Source organism: Tetrao urogallus (assembly GCF_951394365.1).
Source record: "Tetrao urogallus genome assembly, chromosome: 17".
NCBI lineage: Eukaryota > Metazoa > Chordata > Aves > Galliformes > Phasianidae > Tetrao > Tetrao urogallus.
Window position 1 is genome coordinate 5104458 of NC_136830.1, and position 27849 is coordinate 5132306.

The 27849-nt window shown below is 43.3% G+C and overlaps 1 protein-coding gene across 3 annotated transcripts in view; it reads left to right on the forward strand.

The window, feature by feature from the left end:
• Positions 1 to 315: 315 nt before the first annotated feature.
• Positions 316 to 27849, forward strand: part of PITPNM2 (phosphatidylinositol transfer protein membrane associated 2) — a gene marked incomplete at both ends in the record, with an annotated part of 57922 nt that continues 30388 nt past the window's right edge. For all 3 annotated transcript variants that reach the window (XM_079543944.1, XM_079543946.1, XM_079543945.1), the window contains 6 exons: positions 316 to 393; positions 14310 to 14524; positions 16002 to 16123; positions 17699 to 17932; positions 23814 to 24137; positions 26950 to 27045. In XM_079543944.1, coding sequence (XP_079400070.1) covers positions 316 to 393; positions 14310 to 14524; positions 16002 to 16123; positions 17699 to 17932; positions 23814 to 24137; positions 26950 to 27045 — 1069 coding nt within the window. The remainder of the gene's footprint in view (positions 394 to 14309; positions 14525 to 16001; positions 16124 to 17698; positions 17933 to 23813; positions 24138 to 26949; positions 27046 to 27849) is intronic.

The window sequence follows — 27849 nt, forward strand, 5'->3', positions numbered from 1 at the left end:
AATAGCTTTGATGGCATCCTATGAAATAGATCAAAATTTCCCTGAAAGATTCTGTTCAATTTGATATTAAGGGTCTGGTAACACTCCAGGGATTCTTGTCTTTGCTATTAGGCTTATTGCTATTATAAAAATTAATGTTTGGGCTTTTTTTTTTCCTGACAGGATATTCTCGAACATGAATGGAAAATAACTGCTGCTTCTCTCTCGCAATCTTTTTCAGGGATCCTCAATGCATTTCCTTGCCATTATTTAAGGAGCCTTTACTAAAAGCTTCTGGATTGTGTTTCTAAGTGGACAAAAGATTTTGTATTCAAAATGCTTATAAAGGAGTATCGTATTCCTCTTCCGATGAGCGTGGAAGAATATCGAATTGCACAGCTCTACATGATACAGGTCAGTCATGTTTCACTTGGGATCTTTGGGCACTGGGCTTCGTTTGGAAGAGTGGAGAATTGCTGCAGAAGAAGATATTTCCAATGTGAGGTTTTCTGCGTGCTTATAAAGAAGTGAGGGAGAAAAGGAATATAAACTCGTTATACAGCCCTGAAGATCTGTCTCTTTTGTCCTTAAAACACAAAGTCTGACTGACCTACCTGGCAAAATAGTGGCTAATGATCGGGCTACTGCAAAGGAGGAAAGCACTGAGCCATAGGGCGTGAGTACCTGACTGGAAGGGCTGTAGGGCTTGCACAGCCACTGCTAATGGAAGCAGTGTAATAGCTGTGTAAAACGTCAGTGAGCAGTAGAGTGTGCAGGAGAGGGATCTTATCAAGGAGGAAGAGTGCACTTGCTTTAACGAGTCTGAATGCACAAGGTGTGCTGCTGAGTAGACTGGCTGCAGAGGGCTCAGTTGATGGGATGGGTTTGCTGCTTGCTTTTAGCAGTTAAACTGCTTGTTTAATTAATGCACAGCACTGAACTCCGCTTTGTTCACGTGTGAGTGATCTTGGTTGTATTTTAATGTCAAAGGACTGGATGAGCCATTAAGGCTTCATTGGCCAGGAAAGCGTTTTAGAAACTGTGCATCCATCCAGCCCTGCTGCACAGCTGCTCTCATTTTCTAGTGCACTGATATGCAGCAAAATAAGGTTTCCTCTTAGGTCAGATGCAGTAGAGGGTGTGCTGGGAGGTGATGTCAGGTCTCTGATCTTCCACCTACAGAGGCTGTGGGCTGGGCAAGCTGCATCTGAGCTGAATGCACACGTAATGAGCGAATGACTTCACTGCTAAGTGTGCAAGTGGAACGAGGGGAAAAGTCAGCTTTATATTTGTCTTAGCTCAAATTAAAAAAAGTAACAAATAGAGAAAACCCATTTATAGTAGCATATGGAGTTTTTGCTGTGTTTTTTAGCATTTGGTAAGAATCTGTTTCAACTCTTCTTGGAACTGGTGGAAAGGTTCCTGCAGGCTTCAGTGGGAACTTTTCCTACACCGTGATATCAAATATCTTTTTTTCTTCAGTTATTTAAAAGTGGAGGTTTTGTCTTTGAGGCAGCTGACAGGGAGAGAGCAGTGGGGAGCATGACTCGTGTTCTGTTCATAGGATGAGGATATGCTTCATGTCTGTCTTTTATTTTTCCTCTGAAATGTGTAGGGCGGCCACAGGAAAAGCAAGTTATGTTGAACTTCCTCAGGGGAACAAGAGATATCTATGTAAAACAGCAGTGTAGAGGCATTCCTTAGTAATTGTTGTCTGAAACATGCAGAACAGAGAGATTTGAGGTATTTCCTGGGGAGAGAAGTGATTCTGAAGAGTAGAAAGTTCATTATGGAGATGTATGTTGTGTACAGTTCAGCATGATTACTGCTGGAGTCAACAATCAGCCAAGTCCTGTATAAGAAGCAGTTTTCCAACAGTGTAAAAGGATGTCACAAGTATTCCTCAAGGATATGCATACACATGAGTATGTATATATATCCATACAATCTTAAGCATGTACTTGATCATTTGTTTAATTTCAAGGCCACAAGGGAAGCTCCCTATGAACTCCAAACCAGTTGGTAGAAAGTTGCTCTTTCAAGAGCAGTCAGATCGTTGTCCTGGACTTCAGCACTCTTTTAAGTTTTCCAAAAGGACCTTCTCACTTAGGGTTGAAACAGCTGGCCTTGTGCAGCTACCCTGGGTACCCTTTCTGTGGAATTGATTCCTCCAAGCCATGTTGGCAGAGACGTTCAGACTCAGGCTGTAGAATTATGGTCCCATCTAAATGTTTCCATTGAGGTTTTTGCCTTTGCAATGGATAGTCCTTTCATATCCTCGCATGTGAGAGCAGTCCCTCCATCTTGCTTGAAGTCATAACAGAATTTCCACCAGACTTGGTTTCAGCAACATCATGCCCAGGTAGCAGAGGATCTTCCTGTTAAGCCAGAACAGGCTGTACTCACATTTACTGTACTTAATGGATGAGAGCTTTAAAATTGTGCAGCATATGATCTGTAGTTGGTGTTCTGTGCCACTTGTCAGGCAAGACGTGCAATGAATCATTGTGTCTCTGCGCACGTTGCGTTATGCTTGAAGTCCCCCAGGCTGGTGTGTAAACCTGTACAAACTGAGAAGAGTGGCCTGCTGCTTCCTTTCCTTTGTTTCTCCTTCCTTTTTTTCTCTTGTGGGAGGTGAGGTGAGGGAAACAAAAAGTCTCTCAAGAATTGCTTCCTGCTAACTTCTGAAACGTTATCTGCAGAGACACTGGTTTCAGTACTTTAAGGAGCACTTAGTTCTTTCCCTAAACGAGTTAATTTTACATTACAGCAGCTGACTGAATGTACTTTTGAGTTGCTTGAAGCCTAGCAGGTTTGAACCGAATGGCTTTTCTCTATTAAATTTTAATCTATCAATGTCACTGCTTTCACGGGTAGCCTCCCATGCAGTGTAGTCTGTGTGTTCAGATTGGGAGCCCTTGCTGCATTAGCCACCGAGCTGTCTTAGCTCTTCCATGAGCATGAATTTATTTTTATTTTGTTTTCATTGTAGCTGCCCTTTTCTCTCTTTTGCTATCCAGTTAAGACATATTAATTTTTATATCTGAACTCAGAATGAGCGATCTTTCCATCTGCTGAGAGATGCTGTTTTGGTGCATAAAAGGCAAAATACTTCAAAACAGTAAAATCATTATTTGTATTTCTTTTCTGGACAATAGTTTTATGCTCTACCTTTGTTCATAAAATCTGTGCACACGTGAAAAATCCCATTCCTGCTACCAAAGGTGAGATGTGTGTAGACAACCCTGACCTGCAGACATGCCCACAGCACTGGGAGAGCTGCCCTCTGCAAACTGCAGCTCCTGTCCCCACATAAGTAGAAACTCACTTGGAATTAAGCACTGGCAGCGGAGGCTTGAAATGAAGCACAGGCCGTTGATGGAAGGAACTGCTTGAAGCATCTGCAGGGATTTCTTTCTTCCTGCAGAAATGCTGAACTAAGGACTCTGCTATGGACATCTTCCTTGTACATCATGTCAAAGGCATGTGCAATATTTCTGCCTGTGTAAGGACAGTGAAGCCTATTGGATGTGAAGGATAGGACCATTCTGTTTTTATTGTGTGATACTTAATAGGCCCTTTAATAAGATTTATCTCCATTTTTTCCTCTTCTGGATGTCCTGCATATTTGTGACTCAGCAGATGTCCTTTCCTCCAACACATGCTTTCTTTTTCTTGTTTGTTTAGGGAATGTAATTTCTGTGTGCCTCCCCTTTATCCCAGAAACAGCACACATCTTAATGTTAAATCTCTATCTCCTAAAAGCTTGTATTCCAAGATCTGTGTGTGTTTGTGGAAAGATCAGTATGTTATTAGCCAAAGGTCAGCCCATTTATCATCTTAATACCGTTCATTACTACAGTTCCATATGGCATGGGATTCTGGGAGGCCATTGCCCTTCTGATTCTTGCATAAGAGAGAGAATTCCTCATGTTATTAAATCTTATTTTTATACTGATGTGTATAGCTGGCTTTCTCTGTTTTAAATAACTTCAGTCCTCTCTTGCTCCATGTAGTTTTCTCAGTGTTTGTGACCTTCCTCCAAAGACAGGGAGCTTGAAAGATACTCATTTGGATCTCATTTGGATCCAGGGATTGCCTTTTGGGGATGAGAGTTACTTCCAGCTGCTATGTCATCATTATAAGCTAATAACAGTAATACTTTGTTACCAGCTCTTGCTTCAGACCCCTGCATAGACTGGGCTCTGCTTGGATGTAGCTCTCAGGCAGCACCATTGAGAACAGACACCATCACTGAGCGTGTTTGTAGTTCTTGAGGTGCAAGAGTCACGTCCCTTAAACTGTTAGCGATGCCTAGCAGTTGCCAGCAGGCTCAGCAGATGGTGAAGGATTGATTGAGTGGGTGAAAACAAACTAACCCTTCATCTCTGGACACTGAAGAACAGGATGGCTGATTGTTTCTTGTTTCGTTTGCAGATGCCTTGGCCATCTGGATAGACAGACACGTATGCTTTAATTTCAGAAGTAGATGACACTGCTGAGCCCTTGGGAGATGCATAGTTTCCTAGAAGCAGAAACCTGGTTTGAGGCTTGTCTCCAATGTCCATGCTGCAGCGTTCAAAACCTGTGACTCCCAGGTTCTTTGCTCTTCCTCTGGTTTTCGTAAACTTTTCTTTGTGATCACCAGGGCTTTCATCCCTGTGAAAGAGGAGGCTGAGATGCTCACAGTTGCACAGGTTCAGGAACAAGAGAGGGGTCTGTCCAGTGATACCATGCTTGGTCTAATTTGCAGAAGTCAACAGTACCACCCATATGAGTGAGCATTTTGGAAAAGCCTACTGTAATAGCAAACATCTATTTTGCCTTTTTTTTTTTTTCTTCTTCTTTTGTAGCCACTATCTTGAAAGAGTCCTTAAATTGGCTGTTAATCCACACCTGGTGGAGAAAGGATTGACTGTAGAGTAATGAGTTGTGTTGCCTTGATAGTTTGCCTGTTCATGCTCTCTAATAAAACTCAGTGATGCTGAGATAAGGATATAAGATAAATAGGATTTTAAACTTCAGATTTGTATTCCAGTATTTTAGCATATAGACTATTAGCAAATTAGTTTCATTAGGTCCCTAAAATCTCAGGGATACATTCAGAGGATCAGAATTGATCCAGAATACTGAATTGAAATTTCATCTTGCAGCATGATAATGGGCAGCTTCTTTTTCCCCCCTTTAGAACCAGGGACAGTAATCCTCATGGACAGTGTCTGTGGGATGGTTCATACGGTGAGAAATCCATTTAAAGACAGGGGAGTAAATACTCAAGGTAAGATGAAATATTGTGCTGAAAGTGTAGCAGACATTTTGAAAGATGAAGCTTCTGGGGTAAACAAGTTTGAGGTATCTCCATAATAAAGTGATTCCTAATTCATGTGCCTCTGGCACATACAGCCTTGATTCTGTAGGAGTGTGGTGGGTATCTTTGTAAGGCGGAGTGATTAATGAGTAGCCATGAGAACGATTCTCCTAATGCTTGAATTATTTATAGTCCTGCACAATTGATTATCCCCAGAATATCCTGGTGTTGTGCAAACAGCTTCATTAATTTCTAGACCTGATTCTAAATAATGCAGTGCGTACAGTGTTGTACAAAATGGTGCTGTGTATATATCTGTCTTGCAGGAATCTGCTGATGACGACCTGTCCTGACTTTAATTGTAGGGTTTTGGTGGTGGTGGCTTTTTTGTTTTTTTTTTGTTTGTTTGTTTTTTTGTTTGTTTGTTTTTTAGGAATATATTTTGCATTGCAGGAAAAGGAGCCCAGTGATGGTATTGCTGAGAAGGTACAGATAACTTGTGCTGGCTTGGGTGAGAATGGTCATGTCTTCAGGATGAGGCCTTCTGCATATCCACCTTCATTCTGCTGAGACAGAGTCAGTGCTGTTGACTTCTGATCCGTCAGGAAGTAGCATCGCTTCCTGACAGTGTTAGGCAGTGTTCCTGACAGTGATGCAGTGTTAGATGGGTCTGCAGAGGTGCTCTGTCAATCTGTAAAGCAAGTGAATCTGGAGGAGTCTGGGCTGATGGTCATTCTGAGATCTTTTGTGAAGTCTCCATATTGACAGAGCTGTCCTATGTGGTGACCTCCTGCAGCAGCCTGAGAGATGATAGTGCTGTTTTGCAGTATTATAGCCTGGTTTCTGCCTGTCTGGGCAGTCTCCGGATTTCTGCATGCACACTCTCTACAGCTCTCTCTCCTTTTAGCACTGCCTTTGTTTTTGAATAAGTGGTATGACCAAGTTTCATACTGGGGTAAGGGGCTGTCCAGGTGAAACAAAGCACTGTATGTTTCCCAGCTATTGATCAGACTTAGAAGGAAAATGGGTTAAAACAGTTGCTCTTTTGCCTTTATTAATAGAACTATTGATGAGGTTCAGACTTCCTTCCCCTCCCTCAAGAGTTTCGGGTCATTCCTATGTGTTCTGTGCAAGAAGTCAGAGTGCTATGTGAAGCTTCACATTCTGATCACTGTCTTGTTGACTCAAACTAACCTTCCTCTGCTAAATAAGTATTGACACTGGCCCTTTGTGTACTTTTTTACAAGCACTAATTGGATTAAAATAATTGTCATGCGTGAAGGATGCATGTTGGAGCACAAAGGGCACATGGAAACCTCAGCTATGGGCACCATGGTTACTACTGACATCACTTGGTTTGCTATTAACAGTAATGATTTGTGCACAGCGCTGAAGCCAAAGTGAAGATGGCCTAAACTAAACCGAGTGGATTGCTGATGCAGTCCCATTGCCATGGAAACAGATGTTGCAGCTTAAAGTTGCCTGCATTCGTAATGCAATGCCCATGATATAAACAAAAACACAGTCCTGCAGTGTCCATGTCTTCTGAAAGGATGTGAAGAGTGTACCTGGAGAGAATGGGAAGTTCCATTGAGGTTCAGCTCATGCCAAATGACGTGTGTGAGGAGATGCAGTAAGCCTTGATGTGAGTAACAAGAGCACAACTTTTGGGTTCCGTGCTGTCCTCCAGCAACATTCTTGGAGGACTGTCAGTCCTGCTCCATGTGGGTTGTTTCTGATTTGTATTTCACAAAGCACAGGTTCAAAAGCACTGTTAAAACCCACCCCTGGGGGAACAAGGTTCCTCTCTCCTGCCTCCTTTAATATTGTCTTTCCAGTATAGCCATTAAGCCTATGCTCAGCTCCTGCAAAACAGCAGTAGAGGAGCTCACCTGCCTTCCTTGCTTCGGGGCTGCAGAGTGCTGTATCTGGTTCAAGGTTTCTGCTCAAGCCCACTGAACGTTGCTGTATCACAGTTAATTTGCTCGAATGAGGCTCGGGAGATGGGTGTTCTGCACGTAGCCCTGCCAGCAGCTCTCTCTTCAGGTTACTTGCTCCCTCTTTAAAAGAGAGCTTCTTGCTGAGTCCCTGCTCTCTGATGCACAGCACTTGGCTATCAGGAGTGCAGCCCTTTGTCTGACTGCAAAAGTTGTGCATACTGTTCTTCTTTGGCAAACTAATGCATTAATAACAGTTCAGGTGATTTTTATTTTTAATTTAATTCGTGTCACTTCCCATTTGCTCTTAGATTGCACTGTGCACTGATGACAATTATGTCAGTTTTGATCAGATGAGAAGCTCTCTGGGTTCTGTAAGAGCAGAATAGGTACTGTTTCCCCTTTTCCCTTCTTTTCTTTTCCTTGGGTATCAGGTGATAGCATCCAAATTGAGTGTTTCAACACTTTGATGCTATACATTTTGGGAGAAGATAATTTGAGAAGTGTGTATTTTCAGGATAAATCAACATTTTGTTTTCATAGTCCAAATTTTGATTACCTACAGTAATGCTGACCCCAGACGGTGCCTGGTGTGTCAGATGTCTATCAGCAGGCAGCAGGTTGGTGGTGGTGAAAGCTGATTACTCGTAATGAATTAGATGTCAGTTCAGATGATCGAAAAGGAATGGTTAACAGAACACAGAGCTAAGTCATACCACAGCAAGAGACAGCTGAGGGTAGAGAGGATACACCCGTGTGCGTGTTACCCGTGTAGAGAAATCCTGTTCTGGAAAAATGTGTTAAGAATAAACCATGCATTAGTTTTAGGACCTTTAGGTATTTTCCAGCATCTCTATTGTTGGCCTGCTAGTTTTAGGTGCAGTTTAATTCTGGCTTGCAGCAGCTAGGACGGAAACTGTGCATCTGTTGTTGTGCTGTTTTTCATTTCTGGCGGCTGATTGCTGGGATAGCCACACTGAGCCCAGATATGTGGCTGAGACTGATGGGCTGTATTGCTTCTAACCTCTCCCAGCATTCTGAAAAGGGTTGTTCACCTCAAGGATGAGGAGGGAAAAAAGGCAATTTTTAAGCACAGAAGTGAAGGGGAGAGAATTTCATTTCCTGCCAAAGTGTAATACTTGAATGTTGTGTCCTAACAACAAGATAATGGAAAATAAAAAACAACCCACGAGAGATGGGATCTTCTTGTGGGTTCTCTTGAGGGCTTTTGTTTGTTTTGGTCTCTTGTTTGTTTTTCTCGACCTTTTACATCTTACTAGTATTTGTATTTCCTTTCTAAAGCTGAGCAGAAATACCCACCAAAACAGTCACGATTAGAAAAACCAGTCTTAGAGGCTGGCAAAGACAGATCGGATTCATCCACCCTCAGCAGCTTCAGGCATTTTGTTTTCTGGTGAGTTGTGTGAGGCAGTTGAGGGTTTCTGTTTCCCAAAGGACCAGACTGTTTTTAGGATTTTCGTTGGCACTTCTGGTAGCCTTGAGATCTGAAACAAGGAAACCCAGTAATTGGTCATTGTTAATCTCAGCCTCCTTTGCTTCAAGAGCACATACAGGTCTGTTAGAAGGATCCTCTGGGGAAATCTGCTGTCATGTTCTTGTTCCATGGATGCATAGCTGCCTTTGTTTGCTATCCTTGTCAGCTGAAACCATCTACCAGCAGTAAGCTTCTTGCATCCGTGTCTAAATGGGATGAGAAATGCTGAGACTTCAGTGTTATTTTAATGGATTCTCCCAGGAGAATTTGTCTGGTTAATAAAAGTGTCCTGTTGCCTAATGGGAGCCGGGAGGGAGAAAAGATCTTCTGATTATTGTTTCCAAACAATGGCCTGTGTCTTCATTATTCATGGACAGAAGGTCTACCAGTGTAGCAGTGTCAGTCTTTGCAATCTGAATAATCTCAAATCAAAACTGTCATGGGTCGTCAAAGTCAGCCACTGGCACAGGGTAAATATATTGCTGTAAAGCACCAAGAGACTTTGCCGTGATGCTGAAACATGTCAGCTCTTTGTAATCACTGTCTGACTTATTTGGATTGAGGAGATGAACTGTAAGCAATAATTGGTGGTAAACAAGGTAAGATTATAGCTGTAGTTTATTTTTTTTGAAGCTAGAACAATGCTTGGGCTGCCTATCAGCACCATGCAATGCACCCTATCTTTACTCTTCTCTGCAGTTGCTCAGAGTAGTAAGTTACAACTGAAAAAAACCAAAACTTTAGAAGAAATGAAACCACTTAACTGCTTTCAACACTACTGAAGACTTTGCAGAGATTTTGTGTATGGAGTAGAGCTTGTTTGCATCTGTGCTGTACTCTGGAGGTGAAATGCGATGAACAGGAACCTGGTGGTTTAGGATAATACCCTTCTTACTGTGTTAGCACATGAGTTACTGTGCTGTTATCATCCTGGTGAGAAAGACGTTCAAAGTCTGTGAAGTATCATAGTATCTGAGATGCTACTTATCAGAGCTAACACTACAAAAAAAAGAGAGGATGGTACAGATAATCCTACGTCCCTTCCAGGTGCTGGGACCCCCAGGCTGTACGGCGTTGAGTGCTCTGATCATCACACCATGCTGCTGCAGTCTGCGGAAGGGATCTGTGATGTTCCAGTGGTGCAGTTAGCACTCAGAGCATGCTGAGTGCATTAATATCGAAGTAAATGCAATATAGAGTTAATGAGGCAGATTTTCTCTCCGTGAAATAATGCTGTGCAGGGGATGGCAGAGGTTTGAGACTGCTTCCAGGCTGTGTGGCAGAGTTCACAAAAGCCTGGATTCAAAATCTTTTGTAAATGTTTGTCAAGCTTTTTTCAGCGTGTGTGATTCCCCTCAGGCCTCTTGAAGTGGATGCTATGAATGGATACAGCCTTCTTCAACTTTAAGCCTCCTCAGCAATAAACTTTCACCTTATTCAGCTTTCACACACCTCCTAAAAGCTGACCTTTTTGGTGGATCTACAGGCACGTATGGAACACACAGTAGAAACCAGGTTCTTCTGTAGTTGCAGAATGCAGCACAGCACCCGTAGCACCTCCTGATGGTGTTTCTATTGCGCGTGGAGCCTGTGTGCACCGCCGCCGCCTGGATGTGCTCAGCATGGCCTGCAGGGACAGGTTGGATCTGAGTCACTCCCGAATAGCTGAGACATTCAGAGTGTCTAAGAGGAGTGGAATTAAACTAATTCTACTAAAAAGCCTAGAAAACAAGTTTTGTTTCCACAGCTTGACTTACGCGTTTCTCGAGATGAATCGTCAACCTGGGGAGTTCTGTTGCCAGCAGCTGTCGTTCCTTCACTGAACTGACCCTGCTAAGAACCACACAGACTGCATTTATCTCCTCATACCACTCTGCTGGGCCAGGACGGCTGCAGCACAGCGTTGCAGGATGCACTCCGTGGCAATTGCTGGGATCAGGGAGCTGGTCAGCCTGTCTTTGTTCGCAGCTTCATGTCTCCCATCGTGAAGGACAGATGATAGTGGGGTTAGGCTCACCTGATGTGTAACCGACGTTCACTGGAGTTATTCATGCTATGATTATTACGGTGAGGTCATGTGCTGTGTCCCATGCTATGCTGCTGTGCCAAGAGATTTATTTTAATAGAACCCTTTAAGTAACTGACATTCTTGCTAATCATGGTGCATCTGCTTCTCTGGGTTCCCTGTTATGAGTAATTTAATGCTATTACTTTAGCTAGAAGGGATCTGTGTCACCATCTGTCCTGGAAAGCTATTGATGGGGCTGTGCAGAACATCGAGTGTCATCAGCAGAAGAGAGGGACTTCTAAAAGGGATGACTAGATTTCCTGTTGTAATATAATATAAGGCGGTTTACTGTGATTACAGCTTAGATATCTTGCATGGGGGCCGTTAGGTACTCTTTGATGTTGGAAACTGTTCCTCAGATATTCATGTAGAGGGAAAATAGTGTTGCCAGTTGGTAGCAAATAGCAATAACACAGGCAGTCTACTAAGTAAAATCTCTACTTTTTGTAGGAGTGTGGTCTGTGAAGCCAACACTGACCCCAAATGCCTGCACAGCTGCCTATCCCAGCAGATGAGTATTCTTCGGAGAGTGTATGCCCAGTGCTTCTCAAGCCAAATGTTTTCCTCATCAGTGGTTATTTTTTAAATGGTTGTTTACAGACCACTTCCTTGTGATAAGCTCTCTCCATGCTGTAGCTGAGTCACAATAGCCATGAAGAGGCTGTGGTTGAAAAGCAAATTGCTCTTCGCTCCCAGAAGTGGTGTACTTTCACAGAGCCACTTGGGCACAGAGCATCAGACTGGTCTGTTGGGTGCGTGTTGCTGATGTCTTTATTTTATTCTCTCAGATATGTATCTTCCTTTTGTCTCTGTGACTGGTTGGTGATTGTTCTGTTTGCCATCTAACCTGGCCTCGTTGGTCCTTCCCAACCTCCCTGTGGCATGCAGCCTTCTCTACACACAAATTGGGAAGGAGGAGAGCATACGATGCTGGGAAGCAGCCTTGTGAGGCTCACAGGACGTTTCCCTTTGGTTGCACCACTGTTCCAGTGATAAGCTGTGTTGTGCTTTGAGTAGAAATTGGCCTGGCTCAAAAGATAGATTGAGGTGTGAACTTTGCTGCTCTGATTTTTGTCGTGCAAAGGTGCAGCTCTTTCTTCACATTCATCTAAGAAAATATTCTTGCTGTCCCATCATAGAAAATTGACAAGCAGGATGTACATGTTGGGCTTGGACTCACCGAATATTTTCAGTTGACAAAAAGGTCTGTGGACTGGAGTTGGTTATCTAGAAAGGCCAGAGGAAGACGCCAGTGTCAGAATAGGGTTTGGGGTTTCTTGCAGGAGTGGAGAAATGAATAAAGCAAGAAAAAATCAGAAGTGGGATGCAAACTGACTTCCCCAAAGAGTGTCAGTTATTTTTTTTTCCATCAGCAATACGGGTGGATTCAAAAATGGAGTGGTATTAATCAAGAGCTGGGTTGATCCCTACTTGGAGAGGTGACCAAACGAGTGCCTGGTGCTTTGATAAAGGAAACAGCGCAGAAGACATCCCTGCCTGCTGCTGTTTGGTGGGAGCTGGAGTTGGAATCAGCAGCACCAGGTGCTGAGTGTTCAGGCTCAGAGCTGAAGAGCTGTCAGAGAAGGCAAGGCACGGTGCATCTCTGTGAGGGAGCTCTGAAAGGAAGAGCATCAAACAGTGTTCTGAGAAAGAAAGCCTGTTTTAATGTCAACCATGGCTATTAAAATTCATCTTCAGTGTTTTGGTTTTCCATTTCAATACAAGCGGTTGTAAGTCTGGGGACACCACTCTTGTGCACTCTTGGCTTTGCATGCTCACAGCAGTACTGAGGCTGCTCGGTGCTGTGGATTTCTTTTGAAGTTGAAGAACTCCTGCATGTGTTTTGGTCCAAACCAAGGACCTGCAGATTTGACTTGGCACTGTTGATACCCACGCAGAACAGTAGCTTTAAACCCAGCAGATCTGTGATTCCACGTGCGATAACTTGGCACTAAGAGAATCTGCATTTCCTCTGCTTGTGATTTCCTCGTGCTTCTGCCATATAAAAGAGCTCTAGATCTCCATAATTTGTATCAACTGCTCGGAGCAGATGCCATGTTACTATTCTGTCTGACACATTCGCTATGCCTGCTGGGTTGCTGCCTTTCGCGAGACCTCTGAATTAATCAGATTTTTGGGTTATCAAGATTATTTAATGTTATTGTCATAAATATTTGTACAGGACTTGGTCAGTGTATATAAGAACTGAAATGCAGTAATTTGTTTTAAGAGGATGTGTGTTTTTATGAACTGCCAGCTGAATTTTAGATATAAACTTTACAAAAGCCCTTCTCTTTCGCAGTACTTTGCAGTTTGTGGGGCAGGAAAAAATGACTGTTCAGATTGTCAGTTATTTGGATTTGTTGGTTGCAGCTGTTTAACTTTTAAATCACTTGAGAGTTATTTAGGAAGAAAAAGTTCTCTTTTTAAATAGCTATGTTGGCTTATCATCCTGTCCTGAATAGACAAGAAGCTGATCTCTTGCATCTCATTCATCATTTTTTGTTAAATCTCATTTTCCTTTGAATTGTTTGTATGCCAGAAGTGAGAGTTTGTTATTGCGTTATATTTCACAGTTGATTCTTGTATACAATTCCAGTTTTTTTCTTAATTTCCAAAGCCTCTCAAATACAAACAAGAAACCCAACAACTTGAAACACCATGGATCTGTTGTTTGGAAATGATGAAGGTTATGCATAATCTGATCTGAAGTGTGTTATAGATGGACAACTACTTGGTTTCCCTCTAGCTCTCCTTAGAAACAGTGAAATCAGTGGTTTTCTGATTGAAGGAAACTCTGCCAGGTCCCTCAATGAGGGGCTCTGCTACAAATAAGCCAAAATGTGGAGGCTGCCAGGGGGTGCTGTGTGCATTCTGGCAAATTTGGGTTATTTCTTCTAAATATCTTAATTAGCAGAGCACAGTCTCCAAGCTATTCTTGGAGAGCTCCTGCTCTGCCAGACCACAGGCAACAAAGCCCCAGATCCTATGGGTTTGGGTCATAAAACAGTTTTTAGTACTGTGGTGCTGTGCTGAGCATGTGCATGATTCTTCGTGCTGATACGACACTGCAAGGATTTGGCAAGTTAGACCAACCCCCCTTTGCCTTGTTACCCACAGATGTGACAGTTTTCTGTGCTGTTGGGTGATTCAGAGCTGGAGCCAAGGGACAGTGCACTCTCAGAAAGACTTATGTGTACCTTCTTGTAAGCGTAGGAATTTGTGTCGTTACGTCTTCATTCAAATTCTCTCTTAGCTTTAGAGATGTCATCCAGGTTTGTATTGGATCATTAATAAATGATGTCTTGCTTCCTCTGTTGTCCAGATGAATATCTAAATCTTTCATTTATAATCTCTAGTTTTAGTACTCCTACTGCCAGGGAGCTGCTGCAGTTCTGGTGGCTGTATGAAACTGTGGTCAGCAAGAGTCCTACAAACCATCCCCAGTCTCTGTGTGCTTTGAGACCTTGCTGTGTGCAGTATGTTGTATTGATTAACTCTGTGGTATATTTTCCCTTTCAGAAAAAGAGCAGAGAGGAGACATGTGGGGAAGGCAGTGGAGTAGAGATCCTGGAGAACAGGCCATACATGGATGGGCCAGGAGGGAACGGGCAGTATACTCACAAAGTGTACCACATTGGTATGCACATACCCAGCTGGTTTCGGTCAATATTGCCCAAGGCAGCTCTGCGAGTCGAAGAGGAATCGTGGAATGCCTACCCTTATACCAGGACAAGGTAAAATTGACCACAATGTTCAGAGTTCTATCCTTACTTTACAGAGAGAATTCATTGCTTTCTGTGACATGTCTTGGCATGTCTTACATCTCCAGTAATGTCCTTCAGAGAAAATGAGGTGCCAAGTCCTGAAATTCTTACACTGTGCTTAATCTCAGAAGCTTAAGTGTTGCCAGGGCTGACTGCATAAGTACTTGACAGTTTGTGGCTGGTTGCTCTAAAATGTGAGCTGTTTGTCCATCAAAGCGTGGGAAATCTTGAATAGTTTTTATTTAGTCTCATCTCCTGCACTGTGTGTTCTACTTACTGTTGCAGTTATCTGCTAGCTCAATAAGGATATAAATGTGCATAGCGATGGGAAAGTTGTCTTGCTGAACACAATCAAATACAGCAGGATTTAGCATTCCTTTTCTGGGAGCTGTTTTACTGTTATCAAGACAGAAAATAACAAACTTACACCCTATGGTTTTCTCTCTGAGAAGAAAAGAGAGTCGGAGGCTCTGTGGAGCCATCTGGATCCTCCGTTTTTGTCTGGGAAGACTTCAGATACCCTGGAATAAATAACTGTCTTACCAATTACTCTGGTTTAGATCATTCCTTCTATTCAGTCTGATGTTCCTGTTATCTTCCATAATAAAAAGGCTTCAGAATCTTTTGATATTTATCAGAAATCTTAAGTTTTATAGATTTGTTTTAGCTGGTCTTGACACAAGTAACACAAATTTGGGGAAAGAGAAAGTGTCAGCATCTGTGTATGGACAGTCATTCAGACTAAATGTAATGGAGCTGTATGACTTTGAAGTGATTGAAGTCCACTTTCAGTCTGTTTTTATCCATCCTTGAAATGCCTGTGAGTGAATCGCCTGGCCAGGAAACATGGCCTTGTGCCAAACCAGTCCATATTTTATTCTGCTGCAGATTCCAGGCAGGAACTCTGCTTTTTTTCTTTCATTTCCAGGGTATCGTATCAGTAAAGATAATAAAACCTGTTGATACATTGGACTCTGTAGTTATCTCCTTTCTGAAAACTGCTCCTTCGTATATAGTCTGCTTTGATAATCATCTTCTGGAGGGAGACACTGTTGCCCTAATTCACAGGGCTTTCTCCTGCCAATGTTTGCTTCTTGCTGGCTGGGAAGATGTTTCTTGTTCAGTTTGGGTGCCCACTCATCAGTAACTGTGGGGAGCACTGGAATCCTCTCACCTGTAATCCTTGTAACAAACACCTCATGGGGAGCAAACTCTTTTGTGTTGTGGGTTTGGGGTTTCACTGAAGTCATAACTCCAAGGCTAGCTTGTGTCTTAAGTTACTGAAGTCTTTTTAATCTCTACAGTCCTTAATTTAAGTATATCTGAAGTACAATATGAGTGAAGACTGGCTTGAATTTGAAGTTGATTTTGAACATTTTAGGCAAGCATTATCTCTGCTTGCCAGACTGAGCAGAGTTTAATCTAACTGTGTTGCTCTCACTTTCAGGTATACGTGCCCTTTTGTGGAGAAGTTCTCTATTGATATCGAGACGTACTACAAAACCGATCCAGGAGAGCACGTCAATGTTTTCAACCTTTCTCCTGCAGAAAAAAGACAAACCATTCTAGGTGAAGAGCCCTTTTCTTTTCCTTTATTCTGCGTTGTGTTGTGTAAAGGATTTTTCTTGGTATGTCCCACCTCCGTGTCGTGTCCCATCCACCCCCAAACATGGAAATGCACACCCATCAGAGGTTTGACTGCTGGGCAGGGTTACATCGAGTAGAATGAGAACACCTGAGTTCTCTTCTAAGTTTGATGTAAAACTCCTCCTGTCTGTAAAAGGAAGTGAATGCTTTTCGTGCTTTGAGACCTCGCTGCACATCTAAAGATTTTAGGGTTAACAGAAATAACCACTGAGGAGGAAAATAGTGCTGTGTGATTGAGTATCTCCTTCGTGTATATGAAGAACGTTCCTATCTGCATTTCTGAAAATGGAAGGTACATTTCATTTTGCTTCCTCTTCTCTTAGCATTACCTTGTGCAGATTAATACTCCAGCTTCACAGCTGTCTGGGAGATTGCATTAATGAGCCTTACATTTGTAAGGATTGAACAAGAGAAAAGGCAAAAAACAGGATAACCTGTCGAATGGCAGAAAATGGCAAGTGTTAGAGCACCCCTCTGTCTTGCTGTCCATGCTGCCTGTACCGACAGCATCTGCTGGAGCCCACCTGCACAGCAGAGTGCTGGCACGTTCAGCCCTGCAGAGCCGAGGCATCCCTGGGGCTGCAGAAGGGATCCGAGTTCAGGCTGGCCCAATGGGAGCCCTGGGGAAGGACACCTAGTGGCTGCTCTGGCTCCTCAGGCTCTGTTGACAAACTGACCGTGGCGGGTAATTGTGCAATTAGACTTGAGTGTTACTTCATTTAGACTGCTTGTGTTAAACTTCACTTTGCTTGTCTGCAATTCCTAAGCCTATCTCCCTGGCTTTCGGTCTGAGCACACAGGTTTGAGTCATGCTGCCATGCTGAGAATGTTGGAAGAGCAAAGGGAGATCCTGCTGCTGAGGTCTGGGGTCGGGGTTTCAGATCTTTGCAATGGGAACAGAGCAAGCATATGTTGATTTCCACTTCTCCATTGTTGAAGCGTTAATTAGGACAATTTGGATTTGCATTGAACTTTCTACCTTCCCTATTACATCTGGTGTAACAGTAAGGTTTGAGGAGTTAACAGTAATCTCATGTAATGGGTTCCAAAGATACAACATTCAGAGGCAGCCCCTTTTCCATAACAGTAGTTGGAAAAAAAAGGAGGGGAGATGCTGTGTTTGACAGTCTCAGATTAGGCAGAGCTGTATCACGGTTAGTCATGTTTGAAAAACTGAGAGATGGAATAGCAAAAAAAATACATTTTTGGAGCTGGAAAGAAAGGAGTGAGTAGATCTGCTGTGTACCTGTAGTGACTGGGCAGAATGATTTGGAGCAAAGCCTTGGTTTGCTGGTTCTGTGCATACAAGTTGCTCTGGCAGAACTGATCTCTACCCAGCAGCAGCATGTAAACAATTTAAATATCAGTCATATAAGTGTAAGTCAAAAAGAAACTAAATTGCTATGATGCTTCTGGTACTGGCTAAAACAAATGACTCCTGAAAAACGTTTCTTCTTTTATTCAGGAAATGTCTATCTACTTCTGTTTTTTCTACAGATCCTATTGATATAGTTAAAGATCCTATCCCTCCACATGAATACAAAGCTGAGGAGGATCCAAAGCTGTATAAATCAATGAAGACTAAAAGAGGCCCTCTATCAGAAGACTGGATTCAAGAGTACAAGAACAACCCTGGGAAATACCCCATCATGTGTGCATATAAACTTTGTAAAGTCGAGTTCAGATACTGGGGGATGCAGTCAAAAATCGAGCGGTTTATCCATGATGTTGGTGAGCATTTATAGACTTGCAAGGTTCACTGTCGACTCATTAATGTTGTTTCTGAATTGAAATACAGTGTTGAGGTATGTGCAGTGTGTGATATCCCAGGATTGTCAGATCTGATTGCTCTTATGCAGGGCTTTTGGTCAGTTCGGAAAAATGTAGTTCTATTACTTATAGTCATGGCATGCATGAATTTGAATGACATGCGGCCATCTAAAGGGTTTTAAGTTCATTTTTTAAAATAGGGATTTGTCTGTTTAAACTTGGATCTCTTTCAAAACGGGCCATTTTTCTTTATTTTGGACAATTTCCTCAAGGGCAGCTCAAGGAAATGAGTTTCGACTATGAGTCCTAATTAGTCCCAGGAAACCAACCCCTGGATCCTGCCTGCCTTATGGTGGGGCAGGTGGGTCTTTGTGTGGCCTTACATTCTGTGTTTCACACTCCCCACCTCACTGTGCTATAACACACCATGGGGCACTGACAGCTCTCAGTTGTGAGTAAATGTGCTGCTTTGATTGATGCATCATTCTTAGGTCAGTGCTTTTAAGGAGGCAGCCTATTGTTTGTGTTCCAGAAGAAACTAAGTGGGGACTGTGCAGGTAGTAGCAATACTGGCAGTAATTTGTTCTTGCAGAAAATCTATACACAACAGTGACAGACTTTGTGAGCCTTGCCACGGGAGAGAGGCTCTATGGCCAGGTGGGTAACTTAAAGAATGTTTTAAAGAGACATTCCTATCTCAAAAGAAGTGCAGAGCAGTGTCTGTCCCAAGGAAGACTATGTAAAAGATGCTTCCTGCTTTCTGTCTACAGTGAATTTTCCTCTACAGCTGTCCCTTTCCATATGCAAAGCTTCTTTGAAGGACCTGATGCTAGAAGTAAATAACTTTATAATTCTTCTTAGTGATACTCTGCTCCTGAGAGCTAATGTGGAAAACACTGATAGAGCAGTGGAGAATGCTGCACAGCATTTTTGAACAGTCACAGTTTCCTTAGAGCCCCTTTGGTTTTACTTATCCACAGATGCAAGTTTTTCCTGCTATAGGCTTCATTACAAGTGGCTCTCTGCAACGAACTCCCTTGGTGCTTCAGAGACATGGGTTAATTTAGTGTGTGCTGCAAAACATGGGGGCAGAATAACAACTCCTTTGTATCTGCTAAATGAAAAAGAAGCATGTGACTCCTCTAGTTGTTCAGAGGTGTTTGGCATAGATTAAACCGTGGTCCCTTAGAAATGTCTCTTTTGTGTTTCATGAAAGATTGCCTGCCATTTTCCTCTTGATTGAGGCTTTGCAGAGAGCCCAGCCAGCTCATTGTCTGCCTTTCAAAAGCCTTTCCACTCTGTTACAGTGATGGCAAATACTGTTTTTCAAAGTGGTTAAGATGCATAAAATGAGAGAAGACTTTAAGGCAAGACAAAGCTGAGTGAGTAAAAGTGAAAGCAAAAGCTTTGGGGGTCTACAAATGTGTAGCCTTCCTGTGGATGGGGCAGCCCTGGACAAGCGCTCTGTGAGTGGGAAAAGTGTCTGAATTTGTGTGCAAAGGATGGCTGGGTGTGAGGGTGTTTAAAGTGGGAGAATATGAGCTATGGCAGACTGGCCAGGTTCGTATACTGGGTCATGGACTGAGCTACTCAGGTGCTGGAAATGTTTGTCTGCCAACTCTTCCTTGGCATTTCTTTGCTGGCTCCTCTGCTGCTGGCTTCTGCAAATCTGATCCTTGGGGAATTAGCTCTCCCTATGCAGGGTCATCAAATGGGGAGAAAACTGAGGCAGAAATCCAGAGCAGGGTTGAAACTTTCCCTGAGGTGGGAGCAGTCCTTCAGTGGTGCAAACTGTAACTAGAGAATGACCTGTGGGAAGGAAACTTCTAAGTTAAGAGCTGGATGGGTTGTTATATGTGGAGGGGCTACTGAGAGCAGAGGGAGTTACTTTGGGGGATGGTGTTGAAATGTTCTCAGTCTTACTGAGTGCAGCAACCTTTTTTTTTGATGACTAATTGGACAGTTACTCAGTGCTTTGACAGTCCGACACACAAACTAAAATTGTGGGCTGTTAGTCTGCTTGGCTGTAATATTTGTGTGCTTTTTTACTCCTTACCCATAGAATTTAAGTTTAATTGGGCTGGCACTGCACAATGTTCTGCTCCCACTTGCTTCCTAATCGTGCACGTGGGCTACAGTTCTTTTGTTGCTAAACAAGAGTGTTGACTGTATATTGATTATATATGGTGGCAAAGCGTGTTCCCATCCCAGAAACCAGAACTTTGAGTAAGCTAGTGTGTCTTTGGCTAAATGTGCCCAAATTGTTGTGCTGTGATGAGGTGGAAGAGGTTTTAGAAAGCTGTTTTGTAGAACTCTGTCTTCATTTAAGCACTCCAGTACAAAAGTTTGTCCAGATGAGCACTGCCCACTGTTACCTGTAGGTAGGCTTTGGTCTTTTGAAGAGAAGGTGGATCGTGATTAGCACAATACAGATGTGACAACACGCTTCCCTTTGTGAGAGGTCTGAGCAAGGGAAGGCAGGGAGTCAGCAGATATAGCTGCAGTCACCTTTGATCAGATACAGTCAGACAGCCAGAACTGCGCTGACAAGGATATCAAATCTGCTGTGACCATCAAGGAAATAATGTTGCGTGGAGAAAATCAGACATCCTTTATCAGCTGCCAGGAAACTGAGAGAGTGCATTATAAAAGCTCTGGGATGTTGCCACTGTGTGCATAATCGATGGGCATCTGACCAGTTGCTTTATGTAGACGGTTGAAGGAGATCTGGGCAAGATTTGGTGGTGGTTTTTGTTTGTTTTATTTTAATTGCTGTAGTTGCTACTTTTAATTCAAATTGAAAAACAAACCCAAGCAGCAAACAAATGCTTTTTAAGTTCAGCTATCCTGACTCTTGTCATATTCACTTCCACTTTCTTTTTTGAAATTAAGTTAAACACCACAGTCTACAGACAAGTCACTTACAAAAGCCAGCACCTGAAGGATTCAGCAGAGCTGGTGAGTTGAAAGGTGAATGATTTAAATGTTTGCACCCTGCTAGACTCTTCACAGATCATCTTTCTACACAACACAGTGGGAAATTTTGTAATTAAATCAACACAAAAATGATGAATACTTCTGAACTCAATTTGAATGTGTACTGATGTGCATATGTGGCTTTTTTTTTTTTTTTAACCAAAGCTTTGTGCACTTCAGAGAAATAATGAAGTCTTGTTAACTACTCGATATCAAAATAATTAACTACTTGTTATCTACTACGTATTACTGTAATCAGCTGCTACCTGCATCTTTTCAAAACTCCTGTCATTCTCACTGACTTCAGTGGCTGACTTGCCTGCCAAGACTGTGGGGTTATCCATCAGTTCTGAAGAGGAATCATAGAATGGTTTGGATTGGAAGACTTCAGCACTGCGCCGCTGGGCATCTCTGATCTGTTAAGAAGAGTTTTTCACAACCTCACTCTGTTTCCTGATCTATGCCCTCCCTTTCACTTTCCAGATAAGCTTGTTTTCTCTGACATGTTGAGGAAAAACTGTAAGACTCAAATTTTTCCACTGCATCTGTTCAGACATGATGTCAGTCATTTGTAGTTGGATCTTGAATTCATATGGCTGTGTAGAGGCTCATCAGCATTTGTTTTTCAATTTCTTCTGTACCTGGACAGCCTTGCTCTCTTTCAGGTTTCTCCCTGTGCTTGAAAAAAAGAAGAGCAGCATTGCTGGTGTCCCAGTTGAAGGCCAGAGGCTAGGAAAATAATCTCAGTCTTTTTGATTCATAACTGATCTGGAATGACGAATCATGCCATCTTGTTTTCAGAAGAGAAGGCTTTAGAAAGAATGATTTGGGGGATGTTTAATCAACCTGACATGAGCACTGCCAGTGGGGAGGTCCGTAGATTCCATTGGGCTGGGAGCAGGTGAGCCCAAAGGATGGCTGTGATGTGAGCTATAGCAAAGGAAGGGTTTTCTTGGCTTTCTGTTGGATGTGATGAGAGTTTAATCTCTGTTTTTTAACCTCTGCTGATTGTCAGTCATAACAGGAGGTGAAAAAGGCTAAAATGTTCTCCTGCAGTTCTGCAAAAAGTAACCTGGTGGGGGAAATAACACTGAATCTTGGCTAAGGTTGAATAGAATTAAGTGGCCAATGCCCCTTGTTCAGCCCCCAGAAGGTCACAGTCTGCTGGTTCAAGTGTGCTCCTGTTAAATGGAGCTCCCATCTGAAAGTCAGGCAGAGAACTGCATAAAATATTGATAGACTTAATCTTACTGTGCAAATGAAGTTCAGGTTGAGCTGATCCATCCTGTTAGCTGCTGATCTCTGTGCTTGTTTCTTCCTGATAGGGTGGCTTGTGTTAGCTGGTGACATGGAGGACTAACTGAAGTGCAGAGCAGAAAACAAAGTGCCCAGGCCTGGAAAGAAATAAACGTAGAAAAATAAGCTTTTATATGCTTCAGATAAAAAAGAAAAAAAAAACCAAAAACTGCTGAAAACAAAGGTAGCCTTTAGGCATAAGATCGCAGAAGGCATGACAGTAGTGAGATCTAAGGGTCTCTTTACAACAGCAAAGCAAATATTGCTGGAAACAGCTTAGAACCCCTGTGCATTGGAACCATTATCCATGGTTTTAATGTTGCCTATTGATTGCTTGCTGTGGTGTAAAGGCAGCGGTGGCGCTGTGACCTGTGGTGCTCAAATAGGGTCTTGTTAGAGTTGAGTGCTCGAGCACCTGCACACCAGCAGAGAGCTGCAGCCCACAGCCCTGCTGCTGCCCTTAGCGTGTCTGTCAGTTCACCACTGCCTCCCAGTAATTAAAGGGGGAACAGTATTCACTGATTGGTACCTGAGCATTGTCAGTATTTGTAGAAGCTTTTAAAAAGCACTGTTACTGCTGGGTGTTCCCATCAGTAATATACGACAGTTTGGAGCTTTGACCTGATGTGAGCTTTAAGCAGTAAAATAGGTTGAAAATCCACAGCAATCACTCTGCTCTAAAAGTCTTGGTGATGTGGTGATGTTGGCCGTTAGCTGCAAGTTTGGGGAGAGTTTCTCTTGCCTTGCGAGCACTGTGTGTTGATACTGAGATAGTTACTCATTTCAGTTATGTGACACATAGAAATCAAGTTTTAAATTGGCTTTACACACTTCATTTTTCTCGTGCTACAGAAGAGAGATCGTATCTGCAAAATAAAGTATGCTTTATTCCCTCCTTCCCTTTTCTTCCCATTCCATTCTCTCTGAAGCTCGTATTTGTAGTTTTTTATGTGTAGAAACCAAGTACAGGGTTTCCAGGAAGAGGAGAGCTTTTGGTCATCTTAGCATAACCAATATGGGAAGCCCTTCTATCGTGTCCCATATTGCTGTGGATTATGTGGTAATTGTGAAGGAACCACTTGAAACAAGCCTGGGTTAAAAAAAATAATAATAATTTTTAAATGTGATTTTTTTGTTGTTGTTGTTGGCTTTGTAACATTCTTCTGGGAACATGTCCCACTCATGTTGAAGGCTGGATCTACGTGTTGCAACTTCCCAGTTTCATGAGGGTGCTATCTGTGGCCTGTGCCTGGCTCTTCCTTGGCAGAGCAGGCAATTGCAGGCAAAGTCTTGGATGTGGAATTATGCAATGCGTTCCCAAGCTAAAAGCAGAATACCAGCTAATTTGTCAGTGGATGATTGTTTAGCAAGAACTGAGGAGGTACAGCACAGAAATGACTGATTTTCCAACCTTGATTGATACACAAACATGCATATCTACAGCTCGATGCGTTATGTTGTCAACGCTTCTGTAATATCAATGCCACGGAGTCTTGAGGTTTTGGGGAAGGGAACACACTTCCTCCTGCAGCTCTCTAGCACTGCTGACTGGGGCATTCTGGCTTTGCAGGCTTGCGGAAGGTCATGGTCCGTGCCCATCGGCAGGCTTGGTGCTGGCAGGACGAATGGTACGGCCTCACCATCGAGGATATCCGGCAGCTGGAGAAAGAGGCACAGCTGATGCTGGCTCAGAAGATGGCCCAGTTCTGTGGTGAAAATGATCCCGAGCAGCACGGAGTCAAAGATGCTCCTGGTGAGAAGGACATTGAAACGGACACAGTTTCACCTGTGGACCCAGAAGATGTCTCTGGTAACAGTGAAACAGCCTCTGGGAGATCGCTCACCAAGCAGTGGTCCACCTCTTCCAAGTCCTCCCGGTCTTCAAAGAGAGGAGGTAAGATGCTTATCTGAACTGTGCTAAGGCTGGGCTTTAGGAAATTATGGCTGGCTGAAACCTTTGGGACAGCGCTTATTCTTCTTGTGGGCTCTTTCAGCTCTCATAAGAAATTTCTGCTGGTATTTCAGGCTCAGTCTTCTCAGGTGGCCTCCTGTGGGTTTGGAGATGTTTGTCATTATCCCATAACTGTGACTGTCAGAAGGGCATATGGCAGAATTCATATTGTGCTTTCAAGAAAGCCACTCTTGAAAGCACAGAAATTAGGAGAAGCAGTAGAAGAACAGGAAGCAGCTGGGTAGCAGTGTTGGGTGTCAGAAAATGACAAACAAAGCAGCACAGAGAGGCTTTGGCCCTGTTCCCCAAGAGCCACCGGTGGCTTTTACAAGTCCTCATCCTTCAGCAGAGCTCCCTGCCTGCATGCTGTGCTGCAGCTGGCTCCGGGGTGCAGAACCCAGCAGCAGGTGGCAGTTAAGTGCTCATCCAGGAGGCCGTTACCAACGGGCACCTCGTTCCCTTGGCTGCAGTTACACCTTACTGCATGATGCTGCAGTGCAGCTGACGCACCGCAGGACTCCATCAGCTGCTGGAGAAACGAAGGCAGGTGCTGTGAAAGGACGAGGGGCTGGGGTTCGCTGCCTTTCACTAGTGGTAGTGCATGTTGGCTGTTTGGGAACCAAAACTCATAGCTAACTTGAAACCAGTTGAGACCATGGATCATGATCACATTCCCCTTTAAATACCATTCAGCAAGCTTTCGGGCTTTTGCTGTTAAAGCCCCAGCAGATACCCTGTTTAGGGCTCAGTTACAATGCAAGTTACAGGGAGACGGGGCTTGAATCCCCAGCAGCTCTCTCTCCTTTCAGTCAGGCGCAGCTGGTAGATGGGGTAATAGCTCTCTCAGCAAGAGGGCAAAAATCTTGGTTTTTTGGAAGCCCCAGGAGGCAGCATTTCTTCTAGGGACGGTGGAAGAGGCATCTGGGTGAGTGAAGCTTATCCATTTCTCACATGTACTGAATATTGGAGTTGATTCTCAATTTTTATTTACCACTCCATCACTGATTTCATCACATGGTGAATGAGATAGGAGCAGCAGTTTTACCTTGCAATGACTCACCAGTGAGCCCCAGGGAAGAACCTACCAGACGCTTCATAAATCGTTGTGTGGAGATAAAAATGCTACTTTGCTTGCACCAGGATGTTTTGGCAATGCGCCCATCTCTCGCTACACCCTTTGCTATGAACCCCCCTTCAGTGCTGATGTATTCATTGGCAGCTGTAGGTTTCAGACCCTTTAGGATTTTACTTGAAGGTTTTCGCTAAGAGCAAAGCGTGGATTTGTTTGAAACTGCAGACTGCCTCAGCTTTTACAGGAAAAAGTAATGGAAGAAATGACTTGTGATGTGCTGAGAAGTACGTCATGCAGATATTTTAATCTTTCTGGTGGCACATTAACATATGGAAGCAAGGAGGGCTGTGTCGACGCACCGCTACCTCCAACAGGAAAAAAGCAAACGCCTTTCTGCCAAAGATCTCAGTCCTTTCTATACCATGCGAGTGAGACCTCTGGTGATAGCAGGACCCTCATCGCCATCCCATATGTTATTATATGCTCTATTTTTAGCATCCATTATGCGAGTGCTTTGACGTCACAGCAGCGTGAATGGGCTGCGCTCTGCCAACCTCCTCGCTCCCAGCTCCAGAGGGGTGGGCGGTGGGGAGCTGGGGGCTGCCAAACCCCTGCTGGGCTGCAATTAGATGACTGTGCAGGGTCTCCTTCGTCTCTGCACGTGACAGTCAGGTAGCAGAATTGAAATTGGAAGCCTTTGGCTTACATGTTTAACGATGTTGCAGCAATAGCATGAAACGGCTCGTGCAGCTCTCGCAGGAATCGGAGCCTTTCGGAGGCTTTGTACTGTTAAATGAGAATTTGTCAGTCTCCTTGATTTTTTGCTGTGTTGGGTGAGGTGTGCACTCCCCTCTGTGACATACAAGAGGAATCTGAAAGGGGAAAAACCATGTAACTAATTTTTTGAGCCGTTCCCTTCACTGGACTACATTTCTGTGATGAGCTCAGACTCCGTCACTGCTGAAATATATCTGAAAAAATAGTGCTGTCATGTATTTCCATACAGTGTAGGGAACTCCGGAGAGGGAAGAGAAAGGGAGCAGGTGGGTGTGAGGAAAGGGGGGTGAACAGGGACAGGAATCAAAAGGTTTGTTGGGTTTTCTCCTCGCTGCAGCAGGACAGCTGCTCCGACAGCTCCCCTCCGAAGTAGTTGGATAGCATGTTGTTTAAATCATTGAAGTTTAAAGTTTAAATAGATCTCTAATCCAATTTGTGTGGAAGCAATTTCCTTCCAGAAAAGAGATTATTTCTATCCAGGCTGCTCTGCTTAGCTACCCACCCAAAAGTTAGTGAAGCAGAGGCATGGCTTGTGTGCTGATTAGAGGAACGAAGAAAGCTTCCAATCAGCCTGCTTCCTTCCTAATTGCAAACTTTAAAACCCAGCTGATTTTGCACGTCCTACTAACAATTATAAATAGCTGCCATTCAAAATAGCTTAAGAGTGATACAAACAGCTTGCTTTAATGTAGCATCTTGCTGGCAGGTTATAACAACAGTAAACAAACAGGATCCGTAAAGTGGTACACTGACATCACATCAGCATCATCAGGGTTTTGTGTTTTTAATATTGCAGCAGTGCATTTTTGCAGAGAACACACAACTCTTCCTCCAGCAAAGATCATGTTGGGAACTCTCTGTCTTGTCGAAGTAGCGTTTCGCATAAGGCTTTTCTGCTTTTTCCAGCAAGTCCCTCACGCCATAGTATCTCAGAGTGGAGGATGCAGAGCATTGCCAGGGATTCAGATGACAGCTCAGATGATGAATTCTTTGATGCACATGGTATGTGGAACCTAACTCACCTTGTTCATTACCTGAAGCGGTGGGATAAGAGGGCGGAAAGCATGAGCTGTGGGGAGTGTGTGGGGAAGGAAGCGAGACTTCAGTGCTTTGTTCAGGGTCTGTTCCTTTCTAACCAAGCTGTCTGCAGCATCAGTGCAGCTTCTTCGAGCTTCCCCAGCACTACCCAGCAGATTCCTGTGTTTAACACGGCAGCATTTCAGATTTATTGTGATCTATCTGATGTGATCTTGAGCAATCCTAACCTTTTGGAGCTGTATTTTATTTGTTGCAAATGTGTGGATAAAATTTAGCAATGCTTACTGCTCTGTGGGTGTGTCTTAATGATTCTGATTCAGTAACACTGATGCTTTAATAATTTTTTTTATCAGTAAAGGATGTGATTAATTGTTCTGACTGGGCCTGAAGAGGCTGAAGTTTGCTTTTATTAACTCCTTATCCTCCTGTTCCTGGAAGTACAATAATGAATGCAACAGGGTAATTCATGTGCCAAAATTAATCAGTGTTGATTCCAGAATTTCCAAAGTAATTTTGACTGCTCACATTTGGTGAATTCTTTGGTGTTCTTTCTTCTTTTTTTCCATGTAATTATACGAAGAAGCTTTGTTCCACTGCATTCATTTTATATGTTGTACTTAATATGTATGTAAGCCTGGGAGGCTGTGTCTCTGCCGACAACAGATGGACTCCTCTCAGCTTGTAATGCTAATCTAAGTTACATGTGCAACGTGTGCTGATGAAGTTGGTGACCTTTCTCTGAAATGAAATTGTGAGAAGATCACACCC